Source organism: Labrus mixtus, chromosome 21 (assembly GCF_963584025.1).
Source record: "Labrus mixtus chromosome 21, fLabMix1.1, whole genome shotgun sequence".
Lineage (NCBI taxonomy): Eukaryota > Metazoa > Chordata > Actinopteri > Labriformes > Labridae > Labrus > Labrus mixtus.
Window position 1 is genome coordinate 23,871,335 of NC_083632.1, and position 19,951 is coordinate 23,891,285.

Here is a 19,951-nt window from a genome sequence, read left to right on the forward strand (position 1 = left end):
AGTCTTACATTGGATAAAGATAAAGTTAAACTTTATTGATCCCCATGGGGGACATTTTTTTGTCACAACAGCTCAAGAAAACAGGAATATAATATAATATATAAAGTTAAAAATCAAACGTATGTACATCAGTTAAATAAAGGGAGAAAATATACAATAATAGAATAATACAAGGTATGTACACTTCCACTTGTGGAACAAATAACATTACTCATGTCCGTGAAGTGCAGCATTTTAGCCTACTTTTTTGTGCTCTGAACTGATATAGAATGCATTTTCACCCTCAAGTCATGAAAATGTCGTGTCTGTCTGTCACATTCAACCGTCGAGGGAATACATGCAGAAATGGAGGACTTTCCTGAACACAGGTAAGAATCCTGAATGATAAAAGCAGAGCTTAGGGTTTTTATAATATCATTAAAACATCTGATAAAACAGAAAAGTGATTGGCACTTCATAATGTTATCGACTGCAGCATTAATTACACTAGTACAGAAGTGATCATTCATTTGAAAGATTTGATTACTTACAGGTTTAATTCTAAAGATAACAGGAATACGTCTGTTGCAGCCTTTTTTATGTATCATTTGTTTCATTTCAGGAGGCAATTAAATTAATATTAAGATAAAATCCACTGTTAAGCCTGTAGGGCATTAATATTATTTTTGATAATGGTAGCCTAACCTTTGTTCAGCTAGCGTTTTCTACCGTCATATTTGGCACGGTATGTCAATAGAATTTCTATTTATAGCTTCAGTATTGTGATAATATGTTGCCATTGCTGCCAAAGTGTCGGTGGTGTCCAGAGACGGGACTGGAGCATCATCCGGCATCACATGCTGCTGTACCTGCTCTCCTCCAACATGGACCAGTGTTTGGCCCTGACGTCAGCCGTCACCGCCCTGCTGCCTGCCTGCCTGCCTGCCTGCAGAATCTCAGCCTACAGATGATGATGGAGACGGGAGAAGAAGCGACCTGCTCGTGAAAACCATCTGAAAAGAGGAAGGGGAGGAATTAAGACGCACGCAAAGTGAGATAAGTGTCTGAATTAAAGACAAACTTTCGGATGTTGTGGACACCATTCACATCTGGCACCGGAAGCGATGCTCCACAGCAGCAGCAGCAGCAGCAGCCGAGCGCGAGGGAGCAGCGGGCTGTGGCGCACGGGTCAGGGTGTTCCTCCTGCGCGCGCGCCAACTGTGGAGGCGATTTAAGGAAGACATCCACCGAGCACCGGGTAAATACCACCGACACGCCAACATCTCCGCGGATGTGACTGCTGAAGGGGTAGAAATACCTTCTGATAGGGTGGAGCTGCGGGTTCTTTAATAAAGGATGAGCTCGTCACTCTCAGCCTTATTGTGAACGCTGATATTTATGTCCGGCAGACATTGTTCCTCAGCGCCTTGTTTTTGTGTGTGAACAATGACACAGGTGATGTTATGTCACCGGGAGGACCGGTAAAGAGGATGGCTGCGGGCTGCTGCGGGACGACCCCGAGCGGCTCTCCATGGAGGCTGTTTATGCAATCCGACGCAGTGTTGCAAGTGGGCTGATTTGATGCTACTGCTTCCATATGATATGATCCCCAGAAGTGGCAGGCCTTTATGTTTCTGTGAAATAAGCTCAGGCCTCTGTCAAACTAGAGGGGCTATCTGTGCACGAGGGGGGCCCTTATTTCTGCATTTAAAGCATTAAAAAGCGGGAACGCCAATCAGAGCCACCATGTCGAAAGTTGTCAGTAACAAGGAGAAGAAATCCTTCAGCAAAAAGCTCTTCCGGAGGAGCTCGGTCCGCTCGGTGGGGAGCTTTATGAACAGAGTTCTCCGGACTCTGTCGACTCTGTCTCATTTCGGCACCGACGAGCAGGCCGCCGAGGACGAGAAGGACGACGCGGGTTCGATCCCCAACACCATCGGGGGGTCGCTACCGTCAGACGACAGCGACTGTGGGGGGTTCCCGTTCGGGGACAAAGTACCAGGTGTTGCCGGGCTCAAGAACCACGGGAACACCTGCTTCATGAACGCTATCCTACAGTGCCTGAGCAACACGGAGCTGTTCGCAGAGTACCTGGCTCTGGAGCAGTTCAAGGGGGCAGAGACCACCACCACCAGCAGCAGCAGTGACAAAACCAAGTCCAACGGGGTGCTGGTGCAGAAGAAGGGGAGCCAGCAGCAGCAGCAGGAGTCTGGGGAGGTAACAGAGCAGCTCTCCGGGCTGGTCCGGGCTCTGTGGACCTTCGAGTACACACCTCAGCACAGCAGAGACTTCAAGGTAATCAAATGCAGGGGGGACTAACAAGGGGATTGTATTGATGTTCAAAAGTAGGCCAATAACAACAATAGTAAGACAAACAGTCTGCATCCACTGATGCAGAGGGACTGGATCTTTTTTAAAGACCCAAATTAGATCATGTTACCTTCCTAGAACAAAGTTTCCAGATATCTTCAGTGCCCCTGAGCTATTTTAAAACTCTCACAGGAACTTGTTACAAGCAAAAAATGTCAGCTGAGGATATGATCTTTTTTAGTGAGCAGACACACCACCCTAAATCTTATTTACATTTTAGTCAGTCCACATCTATATTTTTAAAAAGTAGTGTAAGGTATAGGATTACAGATGGCTTTCATAAAAAAACAGGGTCATCCATGCCTCAGTTTGTGCTGACTGTGCACTGCAATCAAGCATAATACATGAAGAGTGAGGCCATAAGCATAAAGCACAAAGGTGACATCTATGAATCATATGTTAATGCTTTGATCCCATTGGTCAGCCTACAATATGAAATATACATTTTTCAAAATCTCATGACATTTCTTTCCTTTCCACACAGGATTAGACAATCCATCAATCAACCAATTTGTATTCATGGATTGCCAAATCCCAACCACAGTTAGCTCATTTAACTTACAGGTCTACCCTTTGTATTATTATTTGAAGAGGTCCAGCTCAACCCACCAATGATCAAGCACTTGGCAACAGAGGCATAAAACTCATCCTTTAAACAGGCAGGGGCCTCAGAAGGAAGATAAATCCTAATGAAACAAGCAGAGACTGTTCCCCATCAGCACACCTTTTCTTTGAAAGTTGTTGTACAGTAAGTGGTCAGCAGAGCTGTAATGACACTCATCTATTTTTTATTGTCCCATACTTATCAGCCTTTCTTCAGGCCTCTCTCACTACTTCATCTTTCCTCCTCAGAAACCTGCGTCCTAGAAGTCAAAAAGTTGGTGTGCCACAATCACAAAGATGTGTTTGTTCACATCAGGGATACTTTATTTTATGCCTCCCTCTTCTGTCCTATAACCCATTTTCTTCTTTGAAAAGCTCAAAATACACAACAGAGATTGAACTGGACCATTCAACCCATTGCTTATTCTTGACAGTGTTACTATTTCTGTCCATTTTTTATCTACCTTGGTTGCCAGCCAGAGTACAAACTGTCTGATTGAATATAGATTATTGTGTTCAGAGTGAGAGGCCTTGAACATGTGTAACTCAGTTTGGAAATGAAGTGCAAACTCAGACTGTCAAACTCTTGGATAAAGAATATTCATCAAATTCAGCAGCGTGGTATTTGATACGAACTAGAAATCCTATCTGTAACTCATAGCCACTCAAATGTCCTCCCTTATGAAGGAATGTAATATTTCAGCTGATAAAAAAACAGTTTTTCTTCATCATTCTTTTTATGTTCTGATTAGAAAACAACAAAGAACTGCACATTTTAAAACCAAAGCATTGACTTTCCTAAACCGTCTCTTTAATGAGTTTGTAAAAAGTTACATTTGTCCTTTTCAAGTTATTTTTCCCAAACCTTATTTTCCACTAATGAAACAACATGCAGTTGTTTTTAAGGTACACATTAGGACTAAAGACTGCTCATGTGATGTGTGTGTGTCTCTTCCCTCAGACCACAATGTGAGCCCAAACTGAGAGCACTTAAAGATCATTAGGAAGACATCCGTACTAATAACACGGGGGAATTAACCGACATGTTCCACAGTGTACATCAGACGCTGTTGTTTTTGTGTACACATCAAAGTATGATCCACCAAACTCTCTTATTTTTGACAATGTGGCTGTTAAACTTATCAGTAAATCAAACAAATGGTGATACAACACGTGATTTCATAGATCATTATTTTCTTATTTTTAGATGTTTTTCTGTTGGAGGAATACGAATCTTTTGTTATGGTGTAATCCGTTCATTATTATTTGGAGTACTGCTTTATATTATTCATGCCATGTGGCTCCTGTCCAGAAAAGAACATGTGAACATCTTCAGTTCAAGATGAGAAAACAATGATCTGGAGGATGTCTTTCTAAATCATTTATGAAGTATGTACCGTAATTAAATTATTAAGATGTTATATCTTTATTTAACCTCGGATTAAAAGAAGGAAGCACCACTTCCTGTTAATGGAAGAAAATAACTTTAATGGTATAAGTTAATTAATTAATCAGTCAGTTTCATATCTTGAAAGAAGTAAGTTCTGGAAATGTTAAACAAGAAAACACACAGACAAAGTCCTGAATTTTATGTGTAAAATTTTATATAAAAGGGGTAAACAATAATGTATAGATGAAACAGATAAAGAATATGATTATTATGATCAGGATAATGCAATTATAATGTATGGTGACATTATATATTTAGTAATGAGATAAGACGCGGTATTGTTTGAATGACTTGATCAGAAAATGGTCAAAAAGAAAAAGTTGATAAAGTAATTTTGGGATTCTATTTGGATTTAAAGGAGGGCTCTGAATAGACACGACTCAAGACTTAATCTTCCAACACCCCTTGCCACCAGCAGTCTTACTGTGAGATGTGTTCAATTGAACTCCGCCGGCTGGTCCCACGTTTCAGTCTCTGGCAAGTGGTTCTTTTCAGGCCCAGAGAGGTCCACGGGCCAGATTAGATACCTTAACAACTTGGTCGGAGTGTGCAGCTGGGATGGAGATTGTACGTCGGTTCAGCCGTCGTCTCAGAAGCTCCAAGAGGATCCAACAGGAAAAAAATATTAAAGAGTCTTTTGATACGTCGATTTCCAATTCAGATTAACCGGATGGCCATCTCGATGAATCCAAACTAAGGAATTGGCGTTCAAAATTGAAGAGCAAAGACTTGAGAGAAGAAAGTTCAAAAACCTTGCTTGAGCCAGAAAGAATTGATGTTTCCAAAAATTGTGCGTGAAAAAGAAAGTTCGGCAGAGACTCGTCTCTACGGCACAAACTTAAAAGAAGTGATTTGGACCGAAGTCCGAAGAGAAGAGAGCAAGAGCTGAAGCTCTAAACTTCACAAACCAAAAACAAAAAGAAAAAAACTAAAGATCTGAGCTCAGTGTGAACTCTTATCAACTGGATGAGAAGAGGGGGGTCTGCAGGCAAAGAGGGGTGACTCCCATTCTGACTGGAGGACAATTGTTTAAATTAAGCCGAGTTTACTCAATAAGATTAAGAATAAGAATCTAAACATATATACCTCACCATACATTCATTTTGATATTATTTCTATCAGATCCACGTTGATGTAGGTTCACGTCATATATTTAGACAAACATTTCTATCAGATTCATGTTGAGATGAAAATCACACCATCTGGGAACATCCTCAGTTAATCCCAGCCTGTAGGTGAACAAAAACATGTTATACAGTCAACATTCTTAATAAGATATATTAATAAAGTAGGAAAAGAAGTTGGTGTCTTTAAATAACACCTTCCATAGCTAATATCAAAGAGTATGCTTTATAACACATCTAAATGTATAATTATGAAGGTTACGTATTCATGGATATTCTAACACTAGATGGCAATAGCGCTCCACGTCAAATTCCTATTAAACATAATATAACTCTTATTCCTGTTCTGAAGATCAGATTTTGAGTTTAAAAAGATGATTATAATACGTTCAATGTGACAATTACAAATATCTAGATGAAGAAAGACATAAATGTTCATTTGATGCAGAATTGAAAGCTGTGGTTTAATTCAGTTCTTCAGCAGTCCTTCAACAGATGGTCAATTTTACGACTTTGCAGAGACTGGTTTCGGTCACAGTTCATGTCTTTGAGGTCAATTCGTAGATAGCAGAGTGTTCTGTTTCCGCTCTATTGTTTATTCCAGGTGTTGTAAAAGTTCATAATATCCTGTCTTCCAGAGCCTGTCTGAGAGGGAGACTTAAATAATTGATCAGTTCCTTTGTTTCTTGGTAAAATAAACCCAGATGTTAATCCACAGTCCTGAGTCCTGCAGGAAGAGAGGTTGTAAAACGTGGCTGCTGATAACGGCTACAAGTATGTTTCCTATATTTCAGCCTACTGTAAAAAGAAATAGAAATAGAAAGCCACTCATTTTTTTCTGTTATGTTCAAACCTCTCAGTGAACACATCTGGTTGTCTGTGTAGTAATCGAGTATTTTACTTCTTCATTTTTACCAAAACAAACTGTTTTGCTTGTGAAAAAACATCTATTAAGGTGGCAAACTCCAGGTTCCCTTCAGAGGTATCTGTAGCCAGGAGCAGATGTCATAAGGTGGTACCCAGCCATCAGTTGCTGAATTTTAAAACAGTGTGATTTAATCATCAGAAACATATTCTTTAATAGGAAATCAATGATCTTAAAAAGTACAGAGGTGAAGACTTCTTACTCTATGAAACAATCAGAGCAGGTATTCTGATCTACTTCCTGTTAGTCACCTGGCTGTCGATGCTCAGGGAAAAATAAACCCATAAAAACATGCTGTCTCATCATTTCATAACATTTCATAACATGACTTTATTAGAACTTTTTTAATAGTGCAGGGAAACACAATGCGAAAATGTTTGTTAGATTTATGTTCTATATTAGTCACTTAAGAAGTGTTTTTCACACAGTCCTTTATGTATTAGGATAAGAGATATATGTCTAACATATCAACAACAACATGTCATTAATATCAATCACTATTTTGACTCACTGTCTTCTTCCCGACAGTTTAAAGGCCTGTTTTTAAAAGTTTGCTCTGATTTTATCATCTAACTCTGGATCAGAAAATCAGAGCTGATGTTGAAAATGACTTTTTAGTCAGGAGCTGATTCTAATACTGTTTTTTTTTTTTTATTATTCATTTTTGTTGTTATTAATTCCCCCGTCCAGGCCCTGGACCACTATAAGTCAGCATCAAAACACCTTTAGTGAACACTGTTCATGTCATTCCAGTCTTCTTCACATGTCCTTTAAAGAAGCACAAATTCAATCTTACACATTTACAAATCAACCGTTACAGTAATTTCACCTACTTACACATAAAGAATCATTTTTGGAGAAACAACATGTAGCCTGGTTATCAATCACAAACTCAGATAAAAGCACTTTTCAATTCTTACACAGCTCAAACACAAATACTGTTTTATTAAAATTGGTTTAAATGCATTATTGTTAGAAAAACTGAAAAAATAAATACATCTTGATCGAGCTATGATTAAGCTCTAGTTTTATTTCCATGCAAAATATGTTTGTTGTTGTTTCCAAAAGCAAAAGGTTTTAACATGGGCCTGACTGGCTTACCATCCTTTAATTGATGTGAGGCAACAGATATGTGTCGGCGACTGTGATTGGTGATTTGTTGATACAGATACTCAGCTGATATAAAGATGCACTTCTGACTGTCTCAGAGTTGTCTTCTCTTCTCTGTTCTCAGACTAACCTGAGATGTGATTTTTTTTCAACAAACCTTTACTTAAAACAACCTTTGTGGCAAAGTCATAGAAGAAAAGGCTAGCCCTTTATTTGCACATTTTTCTAGGGCTGCTTTTCAAAGTGCTGAGGCTGCTCGGGTCATGCCTTCAAAATGAGGCAGAAAGTCCCATGGGGCCAGCTGTGACGGCTCCGAGTGCTCTGTCCCCTCGTGTCTTTGACCTCGCGTGACATTTGATAGCCAGTGAAGGTGACTTTACAACTGACGGCTCTGTAGAGTACACACTGTTTTCATCTCTGAAAGCTAACAGTCAGTTCGACAAGCTGTCGATTCTTAGCCCTCGTCCTGGTTTTCCAGAGCTACTCCACGCCTGTGTCTCCCCCTCACCCACCTCTGCTGACCTTTAGGTTGTGCTGATCTTCACTCCGGTCAAACATACTGAATATTTTATAAGCAGTGACGTCACAAATGGAAAATGTCCTCGTAAACCACCATGTGTGTGCCCTGCTGTTGTCTGCTGCAGAACGTGGTGTCCAAGAGCGCCCTGCAGTTCAAGGGGAACTCCCAGCACGATGCCCAGGAATTCTTGCTCTGGCTGCTGGATAGAGTTCATGAAGACCTCAACCACATCGTCCATCCTGAAATCAGACCACCGAGGAAGGTAAACAACAAGCTATACAGAGTGTGAGGACACAACTGAAGCCAAGTGTACTCTTTATCCAGCTACATACCTGTACCATGTAAACATCTAAGCAACCAGTGTTTCAAATGAACGTTTCCTCTTTTGTGTCTTCCATCAGTTGTGATCTTTCAAACATTGCTAAAGTTATTTAAAAAGCACAACATTTTATTTTTCCTCAATAACTGTGTTTGTCTTGTTTTTCAGCCTCCAGTAGAAGAAGAAAATCCCCCTGAAGGTTCTCCACTACCAGCACCTGGCTCTTTTGTACAGGAGTTGTTTCAGGCACAATACAGGTGACAATTCAATGCTAATGCTAATGCTAATAATAATAATAATCTTGAATGAAAAGGAGCAGAGGGAAGAGTAGTCTTATATAATCTGCCCCTCTTTTACAAGACTTTAATTAACAAAACACATAATTCAAATTCAATGAAAAAACAAATCATCTGTTTACAACAAACTGAAACACTGAATTTCTACCAGTTTTGGTATGATCTGAATATCAATGAGGAACTCTAACAATAAGACAAAGTCCACAATGTCATCCAGCATGCTTCTACATCAGGAAAACGAAAGCAGAACACAAAACACAATAAAATAATCTTAAGTCACTTAATATCTTTTATTCTGAAATGTTTAAAACATTCAGCGAACTTATCAAGAACAGAACAATGCACAACGTCTTAATAGACTATTATGGTCTGTAGAGCAACATAAACAGTGCAGAGCAACACTTTGAGAAGACTGCCACTATTTCATCAGTCTTCTGGACAGTTAGCTATCGAGTGCAGCTAGAGCCAGTTAGCTTAGCTTAGCACATAGACCGGAGAGGGAAAGGAAACAACGAGCCTGGCTTTGAACCCAAGTAACAAAATCTGCCTTCCATCACGTCAGAATCATGAAAATGTTATTTATTGCTGTTAGAATTGTACCAAAAAAGGGTAAACTAACAGGAGGTGGTTTTCAGGGGTTCATGCTGGACTTCATGGAGTCTGGTCTGTGATTTATGAAATTATAATTTAGTTAGCTTGTAAGTTGTTCGCAAAGTTACCTCTGTGCAGAGCCCATCTAGCTGTTTCACCCTATTTCTAGCTCTGATGCTAAGCTAACCAGATTTTCACATCAAATGAAATGTTGCATTCCGATAAGAGATCACTATCATCTTTTTAATCTCAGCATGATGAATGAACGTTTTCTCAGAAACATTGAGCTATTCCTTTAAACTGTTGTGCTTACAACATTCAAGCTGTATTGTATTGATTGATTCTCATCATGTCTCTGGTTAGGTCCTCTCTGACCTGCCCTCACTGCCAGAAACAGAGCAACACCTTTGATCCTTTCCTCTGCATCTCACTGCCAATCCCAGTACCTCACACACGGTAAGCTGGATCTAGCTCATAAGAAATAAATATTCACCAGACCAAAAATAATAATACTTGTATCCAAAAATGTTACGAGACAAGAGCCAGACTGAGCGGAGCATTAAAGAGAGTGTCAAACTCTGAGAAACATCTGACAGGAGGAAGCTAAAATTAGAAGTTTCTGTCTATCTTTGAAACATCCGTCCAGCCCTGGTTATGAAACAGCCAATTAAAATCGTGTCTTTCTGTGTTGCAGGCCGCTGTATGTGACAGTGGTGTACCAAGGAAAGTGCTCCCACTGTATGCGAGTCGGGGTGGCCGTGCCTCTTTCTGGCACCGTGTCCAGGCTGAGACAAGCTGTGGCCCAAGAGACCAAAATCCCTGCCCAACAGGTGTCGTCTTATTACAAACTTTTTTTCAAAGTCCATTAATGCACTGTCATAAAAAAAAGATAATGCTTAAAGGAAACTAGATGGTAGAGAAGGGTTTAGTTTCCTGTATTTTCACCAAACTAAATGGTCTTTTCTTCCTCATGTGTGTTCAGATCGTCCTCACTGAAATGTACTTTGACGGCTTTCATCGCTCCTTCTGTGACGACGATGACGACCTTGAGATCATTCAGGAGAGCGACTCCATCTTTGCCTTCGAGACACCTGAGCTATTCAGACCTGAGCAGATCCGCTCCAAGCGAGGCGGTACAGCATCCTGTTTATTCCCTTAGAAATCACTTTAGCTCTTCGTCATCCTTATGCCAGGAGGAGTTCAGATTAGTTCAGGAAGGGAGTAATATTGGAGAAGCGGTTGATTCAGGGACCTGTTGGATTGACTTTCTAAAGAAGATTTTTTCACGTTTGTAACTGTGTATTTTACGTCTTTAAAACAGGGAGTGGGAGCCCACATGCCAACCTTAACCAGAACAACCTAAAGCATGGCACAGATAACAACAGGATACCCACACAAATACAAGAGCCAACAAGCCCACCTCAGAGTCCCAATAAGAACAGCGGACAGGCGGAGAAGATTGTCCTGTTGGTGTGTAACAGAGCCTGTGCCGGACAGCAGGGACGCAGGTATAAAACAATATCAATATAAGTTATTCACTCAAAGAAATCTGTCAAGCTGATGCAGGTCAGACTTTCTCATTTTTTATTATTTTTTTTGTACCTCCTGCAGGTTCGGTAATCCATTTATCCTGTATTTGGAGCGAACGGTAACATGGGATGTACTTCAGAAAGAAATCTTGGAGAAAATGCGACATCTATTGCGCCCTGGAGTCTTTGTGCAGGTCCTTATTACATCCATCAAAACCTTTTGATCTTAACAATCTTTCCATCATTCTGACATTTTATAATGTTTTATTGTCTAATCTCTGATCTTCTGTAGGTGGGGCCCTTCACTCTGCGTGTGGTAGGAGTGGTTGGAATCACATATCTCTTGCCTCAGGAGGAGCAGCCGCTCTGTCATCCCTCTGTGGAGAGGTAATTACCACTTATCACCACCAGGAGGGAGTGTTGTACACTCACTTCAGTCATTACGTAAAGCCTGCAGTGTGCTCAATCCAGTTGAAGTTGATTGAAGAGCTTCAGTATGTAGGCCGACTCTTTGGTGGTATTGATGTTAAAATATCTCCTGAGATGTATAATAGCTTGTCTGCTGTTATAGATTTTCTTCTAAGAATGTGTTGACCTCTGTGCTTGTTGCATGGATTTTTTCAAATGAGGGGAATGAGAAAAAAAAGTGTTTTGCTGCTCGACAGCTGCATGAAAACATGAAAAGGCAGAAATGAAAACCTCAGCCTAACAGTACAAAAGCTCCAATTTATTGTACCTCAGTAGACTTGTAAAGGCCTTATAGAATTCTGTGCAATTTAAAAAAACATGGTCCTCCTCAAAGTCATTACCAAAAGATTTATGTGTCTCAGATGACCTTCATAGTCTTTTTCCCCCCATGATTTCTCTCCTGTTAACAACGAGTGGCTTATGGGGATAGTCTAACATTGAAGCTTGCTCCAGTGTGGCCTCTAATTATCCTGTACTGATATGAATCTGATTTAAATGATCATCTTAAGAAAACACAACAAAGACACACTGCCCTCCTTTAACCCACCCCTTTTTTTAATTGATTTTAAAATGCCTTTTTAACTTATATCTTTATCTTACTCCAAAGTGTTACATTTTTATTCTGAAATTAAGTTTTGTCTTTGTTTCATTTAATTTTCAGTTTGTTAGTTATCTATTAACCATATAGGAAGTAAAAAATATGGGTGGTGGAGGGAAAATTGTGAATATTTAACCAACCCAAGAAGCTGAAACTGAAATAAAATTGAGTCTCTTCTACTATCTTGTTTTCTACAGGGCATTCAAGTCTTGTGGTCCTGGAGGTCCTCCTCATGTCAAAATCGTTGTTGAATGGGACAAGGAGACAAAAGACTAGTAAGTACTCTCTGGCCAGGACTGAAGCACCAGTCACATACTCTTTATTAGGCTCAAGGAGGATATGTGAGCTGTGTGTCCAAACATAAATATGGTGTAGTAAAAGACTTTTGAAGTTCCCTCTGATCTGCCCCTGACTTGCATCATGTTCTGCCTGCAGTCTGTTCAAAAGGACAGAGGATGAATACATCCCCGATGCTGAAAGTGTTCGGCAGGCGAAGGAGCAGCACCTGCAGCCTCAGACCTGCTCACTCGCCCAGTGCTTTCAGCTCTACACCAAAGAGGAGCAGGTACGCTGGGTCCAGTCAGTAAGGGAGACGTTTTGATGGATTATACTTCTTTTAATCTATGGACTCTGATTTGCAGCACTATTTTGATTATTTATAGCTTTTTTAATTTGTAATTTTTTGTAGAAAATGTTCATGACATAATTCATGTAATTCATGTCGTGCTATATATAAAAAAAACATACAATTGTGTCATAATAGAAGTAGACATGCATCCATACATTTCATCTACTTCTTTATCTGTGCTAACTAGTAATATTGGGTTGTTTCCTGAGAGCTGACTTATGTAACTCATATCCCCAGAGCTCCAAAAAGTACAGCAGATTAATTTGTTATAAGGGACAGTCTGATTTGTCATCCTGAGATAACAAGTAGAAAAAGTCAAGATATCAAGGACCAGAAATTATGGGAAAAGTATGTAAATAAAATGTGTGGATGCATGTCTGCTTAGGGCTTCCCTTCAAGACCACAGGAATATTTTTAATACCTTTTTTCTTCTCGTGATTTTCAGCTGGCTCCTGATGATGCATGGAGATGTCCACACTGTAAACAGCTTCAGCAGGGCAGCATCAAGCTCAGTCTGTGGACTCTGCCGGACATCCTCATACTCCACCTGAAACGTTTCAGACAGGTACGCAAACAAAGGCGCCACAGCGCATCAGGCTTTTCAAAGTAAAATAAAACAAAAATACTAGAGAGAAAGAGAAAATATGTGTGGAACTGGCTAACTGGCTGTGATAAATGAAATGCCATACATAAATGTGTTGTACCTTCAGGACGGAGATCGGAGAATGAAGATGCAGAACATGGTGAAGTTCCCGCTCACAGGCATGGACATGGCACCCCATATGGTGAAGAGGAGCCAGAGCAGCTGGAGCCTCCCCTCCCATTGGTCACCGTGGAGACGGCCTTATGGTATGGGCCGTGACCCGGAGGACTACCTTTATGACCTGTACGCAGTGTGTAACCATCATGGGACCATGCAGGGGGGACATTACACAGGTAATGACATTTAGTTCTGTTGTATTAAGAGACTTTTTATTTATAGAAAGATTTATTATTAAACTTTGTTGTGTTGTGTCTTGAAGCTCACTGTAAGAACTCCATTGATGGACAGTGGTACTGCTTTGATGATAGCGATGTTCAGCCTATCCCTGAGGTTGAGGTCTGTAAGCAGACCGGCTACATTCTGTTTTATCAAAGACGCGCCACAATCCCATCGTGGTCTGCCAACAGTTCTGTAGGAGGTAATTTATTAATATTTAACTCCATACAATCGTTTGTAAAAAGGTAGGTAGACTTATAAAGATTGAAAAACTGTTTGCGTGGAATCTTTCAGGATCCACTAGCTCCTCTTTGTGTGAGCACTGGATAAGTCGACTGATGGGAAGCCGTCCGCCGAGCCAAGCTTCTTCGGGTTCCTCAAGACGCACCTCGTTGGCCTCGCTCTCGGAGTCTGCTGAGTTTGCTGCTGAACGGAGCGAGGATGATGGTGAGAGACTCCTCTAAAAGCACACAATCACACGGACTCTCAAGGAAACTTCTGCTGATTTGTGTCTTTCCAACATGCAGGTTTATCTAGCCGGCAGGCAGTAAGAGGCATGCAGAGACAAACGTTCTCCTCAAGATCTTCCATCGCCAGCCCACTGGTGCTAAGTGAAAATGGCGCCAAACCAACCTGGCCACACTCCGCTAAGCTCCAACTTCGCTCTAACTCTCCCTCACGCTTCTCCTTGGAGTCCCATTCCTCCTCCCCAACCCTGGAGATGATAGGAGAAGTGGTTGATAACTTCCCTGGGTCACCTAAACTGGAGAAACTGTCTGTTGGCCGCTCAGCGCTCGCAGCTTTGGATAGTAATCTGGGTAGTAGGAGGCTGATCGAGCAGGTTCAGTCCAAGGCGGCAGCCCAGACGGAGCAGAGGAGCCCCATCCAAGCAGGGGAGAATAACAATGTTGTCAACACTGCTGAACAGGTCAGTCCTCGGCATGGGGCAGCAGCGAAAGAGCAAAAACAAAGAAACGGGGTAGCAGATAGTGCTGGTGCTAAAAGGACTTCAGCAAAAACTGGGTTGGAGAGTGAAAGGAGTCCTAAGAAGCGGCCCGCCACCTCTTCCACGTCATCAAGCTCTCTGTCTCCTGCATCCCCTGCTGTTGACAAGCTACCTTCTCGAACACAGACCAAGAGTGCGTCATCTGCGTCCAGCCCCAAGGACAAAATTGAGGGTGCGGCTAAAGCTAGCAAGGCTAGTTCTTCAAGAACAGCGACCCCCTCTAAGAAAGGTGCATCCCAAACCCCGGAGGTGTTACGTTCTGACTCCTCCCAGCAGAGGAAGAGCGGCTCCCCAGGATCCCAAAGCTCGCACCCTCCAAGGAGGACGTCACCCAGAGCAGGAGCTGAGAAAAGCTCGGCCTCAGGAAGGACTAAAGCAGCAGAGAGGAGCACGAGCCGGGATTCTTCGAGGACAAACTTGGTCCCAGAGAAGAAGGCTAACAGTGGAGGTCCTCCCTCCAGGTCGAGTGCTGCGAGCAGAGGGGAGAGCAGGTCGGGTCGGGCTGTTGAGAACAGACCAGCGGGCCGAAGCTCGAGTAGCAGCTCTTCTATGGTGAGTCTCAGATCGTCCAGTGTGGGTGTTTCCTCTTCAAGTGCAGCCCCCCCATCAAGAGGGCCCCGCAGGAACAGTAAGACAGAGGAGAAAGGTCTATCCTTCTTTAAAACGGCTCTGAGGCCAAAAGAGACCCGCAAGTCAACTGATGGTGGGAAGACAGGGGCGGGGGAAGCTAAGGGAAGTCCAGAGGAGGGTGGAGGGGATGCAGCTAAAGAAGGAGTCCTACAGGGAGCTGGGAAGAAAGCCCAGAACACTGCCTCAGAGGCTAACGCCACCTCAGCCAAAGACAAAGAGTCCCTGAAGGCGTCTGCTACAGCTAAACATTCACTGCTGCCCTCCACAAGGTCCAAGCTTTCTGGAGCTGAAACAACCCCCCAGCAGTCTTCTGCCAATGCAAAAGAGCCTTCGAAGAAAGAGCCTGCTAAAAAGACAATGCAATCGAGGAAGATCCCCATCAACTCTTCACAAACTAGCCACAAGGCCAAGTGACGTTTAACGGCCTGACAACAATCTCTCTAAGTGCAGCTCTGAGGTGTTTTAACCATCAAACCAGACATCTTTAAAGCACCTGTAGCTTTTCAGTGCTTACTGGAAACCAGCTGCCATACTGGACACCTACTGTCCACATTGTGAAAAAGTTATTTAGGAATGGATTTTAACTAAGCACTTTGTATGGATTGCATTGATTTTGAGGAATATTATACTGTATTGTAAATAAGCATGGTCTGCACATGTATTGAAATGATTGCCTTGTTCTGTCTGTAGCATAGAGGAGAGAGGTACATCTCAGCAGGAGGTGGAAATTCAAACTGACTTTGCACAAAGATGGAAAGTGAGATACATGAAACACGGACTACTCAGTCACCAAAGGAAGTTTACTGTCCAGTTTTATCACGCTGATGCAGTGAAATGATTCCCCCCCAAAATCTTTATGTACAGCTCTCCTTCAATATCGAGAGCCATATGTCCACTTCAAACATCAGTGCCTCAGATAATCAAAGTATTTAATCTAAATTGTATAACTGCAGGTGTTGGTAAATTTATAACTGGATTTTAATATTTATTAAGCACTGAAAATGTTGTTTCAAGTAAACCACACTTAAGCCTATTTAACCTGAGCTGCTGTTTACATACGCTCCTTTATGTAGAAATTGTGCAACAGCCCTAAGTGTTTTTGTGCAAAGAAATAGAAGATTGTCATCAAGAGGGTTGGTCGAGAAGGGAAGGAATGACGCATGTGTCGTTGGTGTTTAATGTCTGGAGACCTTCCTTTGTAATGGTCCTTTAAATATTTGTGTTTTTATTTACCTGTTACCCCTCAGACAAATGCAGTCCCACCTCGACACCGCCTCTGATCTGCCTCACAGGGGGGATCAGCCTCTTCTTGTCAGACTGCCAGACATCTCCAAACATTCCTCTCAGATGAACACAGGGTTAAAGTAAAAAAAAAAAAAAAGCCACTACACACACTGACGACACATTCAAAGACAGCTGGGATGCCTTCATTTCAAACTGTACATGTACATAGAGCATTATGGTATGTTTGACTCAGCCCATCGTCACAGCTTGTGCACATCTTCAGCTTGCATAACAGAGTAGACCGACACTGAACTCACCGACTCAGACTGAGATCACTGTTCGTGACGTGTAAAACAGATGTTGCATGAAGAAAATTTGCTTATGCATGCACTTAACTATGCAAGCAGACTCTTGCTAATGCCCACACTGAGTATGTAGACGTGCTACTCTTGGATGTGTATATATTTCTATAACTGTATATTTTTCCAAAATGCCAGCATCAGAGAGCATGTTAAGGCATCCTTTATTAAAGCTTTGTTTGCACATTTCTTCAAAGTAATATATACATTTTGTATGAATGATAAGTATTGCTCATTCACCCCCTCAAAGTAAATCAACTCACTTTCAAATTGATGTTTTCTGTATTCATTTGTCTCACATTTTCCTCACAATATAAAACGTTTGCTAGGACATTTTTTTAATGGCCATCTTACAAGATGCGGTATCACTTTCATTTTTCATCTTTAATGGTTTGAGAAGTGAAACCGGATCTTCTTTGATAAATGAAAAACGACAGTGAAACAGTTCCAAAAACAGTGTTTCATCCAAGGCATTTGGGCAGGCTTGTTCTCTGCTTCTGAACATGCACATTTTCACGTTTCAGAACTTCGCCTTTATAACTGCTTTTTTTTTGCCCAATCACATTTTTTTAAATTCAATATTTGTATATTCAAATCTCCCCCCAAATTTCCAACAATACTGAAATCTTGGCAAATAGAAGTGTCACTGTGAAAGATTGCACTTGAATGCATCCCCCCTCCCCACATACACACTTGTAAGCTCATTACGACAGTAGTAACAAAATGCATCAGAAGTAAAGGTCTATGAATGTCAGTATCGCAGTGGAGGAGTGGAGGAGTGATGTGCAACTCCAACAGCCGGACCTCAAGCTACTTCATTTAGCTTTCTGTCACTTCCTGGTGCGGAATAAAATGACATCATTAGTGCCTGCTGGCAACAGTGTGTCCATACTGTGCTATTACGTCCAACATGCAGTATAGAAACTGACATATGTATGTCATAGTGTTGATGAAAAGAAATGTATGCAGTAACTTCATACAACACGTGTGTGAATGCTTATTTTCACAAATGCATGAGAATTTTTATTTTTCCATTTATATTCTGGAATTTCATGTCATTTTCAGAGCATACTGTGTTAATCCATTTTTGTGGGGTAGCAGTGTGTCATGGCATTGATTTATCAATCAAGAAAAACAACAATAACAAAATAAAATAATGTAATTAAGTAACATTGTGTTGAGACAAGTGGCTTTGGTTGGTTTCTTTTACATTTACGGCCCTGTAAAGATATATTTATATTTGTTTTTCAAAACAACATTTCTCATTTTCTCCACTTGGTGGGGCTCAGTGTTCACCTAAAACGTCTGTGTTCACACAAAGATTAAGTAAGGTAAAATAAAGCAGCACTTAAAACATGAGTTTGTCCCGGAGAAATGCCCTTCCATTTGAACTTGGAGGATTATTAAGATATATAGTACAGTCAAATCCAATGCTGCCAGCGAGGGAGATGATATGTTATTAAACTACAGCACCATCATTTATTTACAGCTGATTCAATTGTGGTTTTATTAGTTTGGCCCAAGGCAGGCATATTAAGAGTTAATGCTCCCTCTTTGTCTTTCTGTTCTTGTTATTCTGTATAACAGACCTCAGTTTGGGGAATTACATTTTCACCCTCTCACTTCTCGCCTCTTGTGCGGCCTGAGAAGTGATGAAATGTGATAAATCCCTGTGGTGTGATGGAGCTGTAACCAGACTTTCATAGAGGAAACCTCAGAGTTGATCACAAATGAGCATTTTGTCTTGGTGCTCTTCAGAAAAACGTGAGGGTTGTTAAAATTGTTATGCATGTATGAATGTAATTAAAAAGCCCACAGACTGCAACCCAGCACAAGATCATGCTGTAAGGCAGCCAGCCTCCTCTAGTGCTCCAATCAATAATCATTTGCCAATTGTATCAGTTCCAAGAGAACATCATTAGTGAGACCTCGCTGGAGAATTCAGCAACTTTTATCTGGATTTAACACACAAAACCGTGACATTACCCTTCTTAAATCCCGAACATACCATCCAACGAGCTGAATTACATTACATTTTTTGCCTTTGCTACATTAATAAATGTTCTTATTGGTGCATTGAAGAAAGGCAATCTAATCTTATTGATCAATCCAATCTTGGTGTCTCCTGTGGCCAAATTCAATCCTTAGTGCTGCTACTAAGTCTCCATTTCGAGACACTGTGTCCCTGGATAAAAAAGAGTGGCGGGGCAGATTTTTCAGAAGCTTTCACTTTTTCTGCTCCTAGTTTAGATTGATTCATATTTGACCACATGGTTGAGGGCTTACAGAGCGTAGAACATGTAATAAACACCACCATGATAAAACCCCTGTACAATCTCAATCTATTTCCTCTAGACAGCAACATTGTGATCCTTAAAAGGATGCAACAAACTGCTCTTTTAATCCTATGTTATCATGTTTAAGGCGTGATATTGTGGGACATTACTGAATATTGAAATACATTAAATTGTATAACAGATAAAACTTCATAAAATCCTGATATTGCAGTATATATTGAATACTTAAATCCAATTAATTCTCAACTGCTTGCACCAAAAAGATATCAAATAGCTGAACTACTACTACCAATTCCAAAAAAATAAATTCAATAATAGCCTACTGCTCCTATATTAATAAAACACTGACATAAATATGTATAAAAAAAGTTGTAGACATGTGGAAAACTTTATACAGCAGTTGAAGAGGCCTGAAGTCAGACATGTTGGTATTTATAGATCAGAGCATCGCTGAAGAGCTTGGAACAGCATAAAAGCTCTTAAAGTAATTCCATTTTTAGCTTTACTAAGATGAGTGAAGTTGACAAAAAATCCATTCGATCAGATTTCATTGACAATGTTTAATTCACATTTTTCTTAAGTTATAGATTTTCAATGAGAAAATGAAAGCCTTTTAGTTTCCTTTTAGGTGAAGGAAGGCACATAATGTTTTCAACAATTATTAATTTCTAAGCCGTGAATGACACCTTGGCTCTTGTCAACACACTACATTTGTGGGCGGTAGTAACTCAGTCTGTAGGGACTTGGGTTGGGAACCGGAGGGTCACCGGTTCAAGTCCCAGTGCAGACCAAATATGGAAGTTGGTCTGGTAGCTGGAGAGGTGCCAGATCACCTCCTGAGCACTGCTGAACACTGAACCCCCTCCCCACCATCAGCTCAGGAGCGCCCACTGTGGGCCGCTCTGTCACTCTGACATCTCTCCATTAGTGCATGTCCATAGGATCC

The 19,951-nt window shown here is 41.1% G+C and overlaps 1 protein-coding gene across 1 annotated transcript; it reads left to right on the plus strand.

The window, feature by feature from the left end:
* Positions 1-169: 169 nt before the first annotated feature.
* LOC132955965 (ubiquitin carboxyl-terminal hydrolase 31-like) lies at positions 170-17,894 on the plus strand. The gene is made up of 16 exons (XM_061029074.1): positions 170-2,274; positions 8,206-8,343; positions 8,569-8,657; positions 9,651-9,743; positions 9,982-10,117; positions 10,270-10,420; positions 10,609-10,795; positions 10,899-11,010; positions 11,109-11,203; positions 12,080-12,157; positions 12,318-12,447; positions 12,956-13,075; positions 13,221-13,446; positions 13,533-13,691; positions 13,784-13,936; positions 14,017-17,894. The coding sequence occupies exons 1-16, from the start codon at positions 1,726-1,728 to the stop codon at positions 15,537-15,539; spliced, it is 3,939 nt and encodes a 1,312-aa protein (XP_060885057.1). The 5' UTR covers positions 170-1,725; the 3' UTR covers positions 15,540-17,894.
* The last annotated feature ends 2,057 nt before the right edge of the window (positions 17,895-19,951 follow it).

What these genes read in the sequence shown, in the direction of transcription:
- LOC132955965 (XM_061029074.1), top strand. Translation starts at nt 1,726, where the DNA reads ATGTCGAAAGTTGTCAGTAACAAGGAGAAGAAATCCTTCAGCAAAAAG. An exon ending in GACAAGGAGACAAAAGACTA is followed by an intron (nt 12,158 to 12,317) that starts GTAAGTACTCTC and finishes TTCTGCCTGCAG; the next exon opens with TCTGTTCAAAAGGACAGAGG. An exon ending in TGAACGGAGCGAGGATGATG is followed by an intron (nt 13,937 to 14,016) that starts GTGAGAGACTCC and finishes TCCAACATGCAG; the next exon opens with GTTTATCTAGCCGGCAGGCA.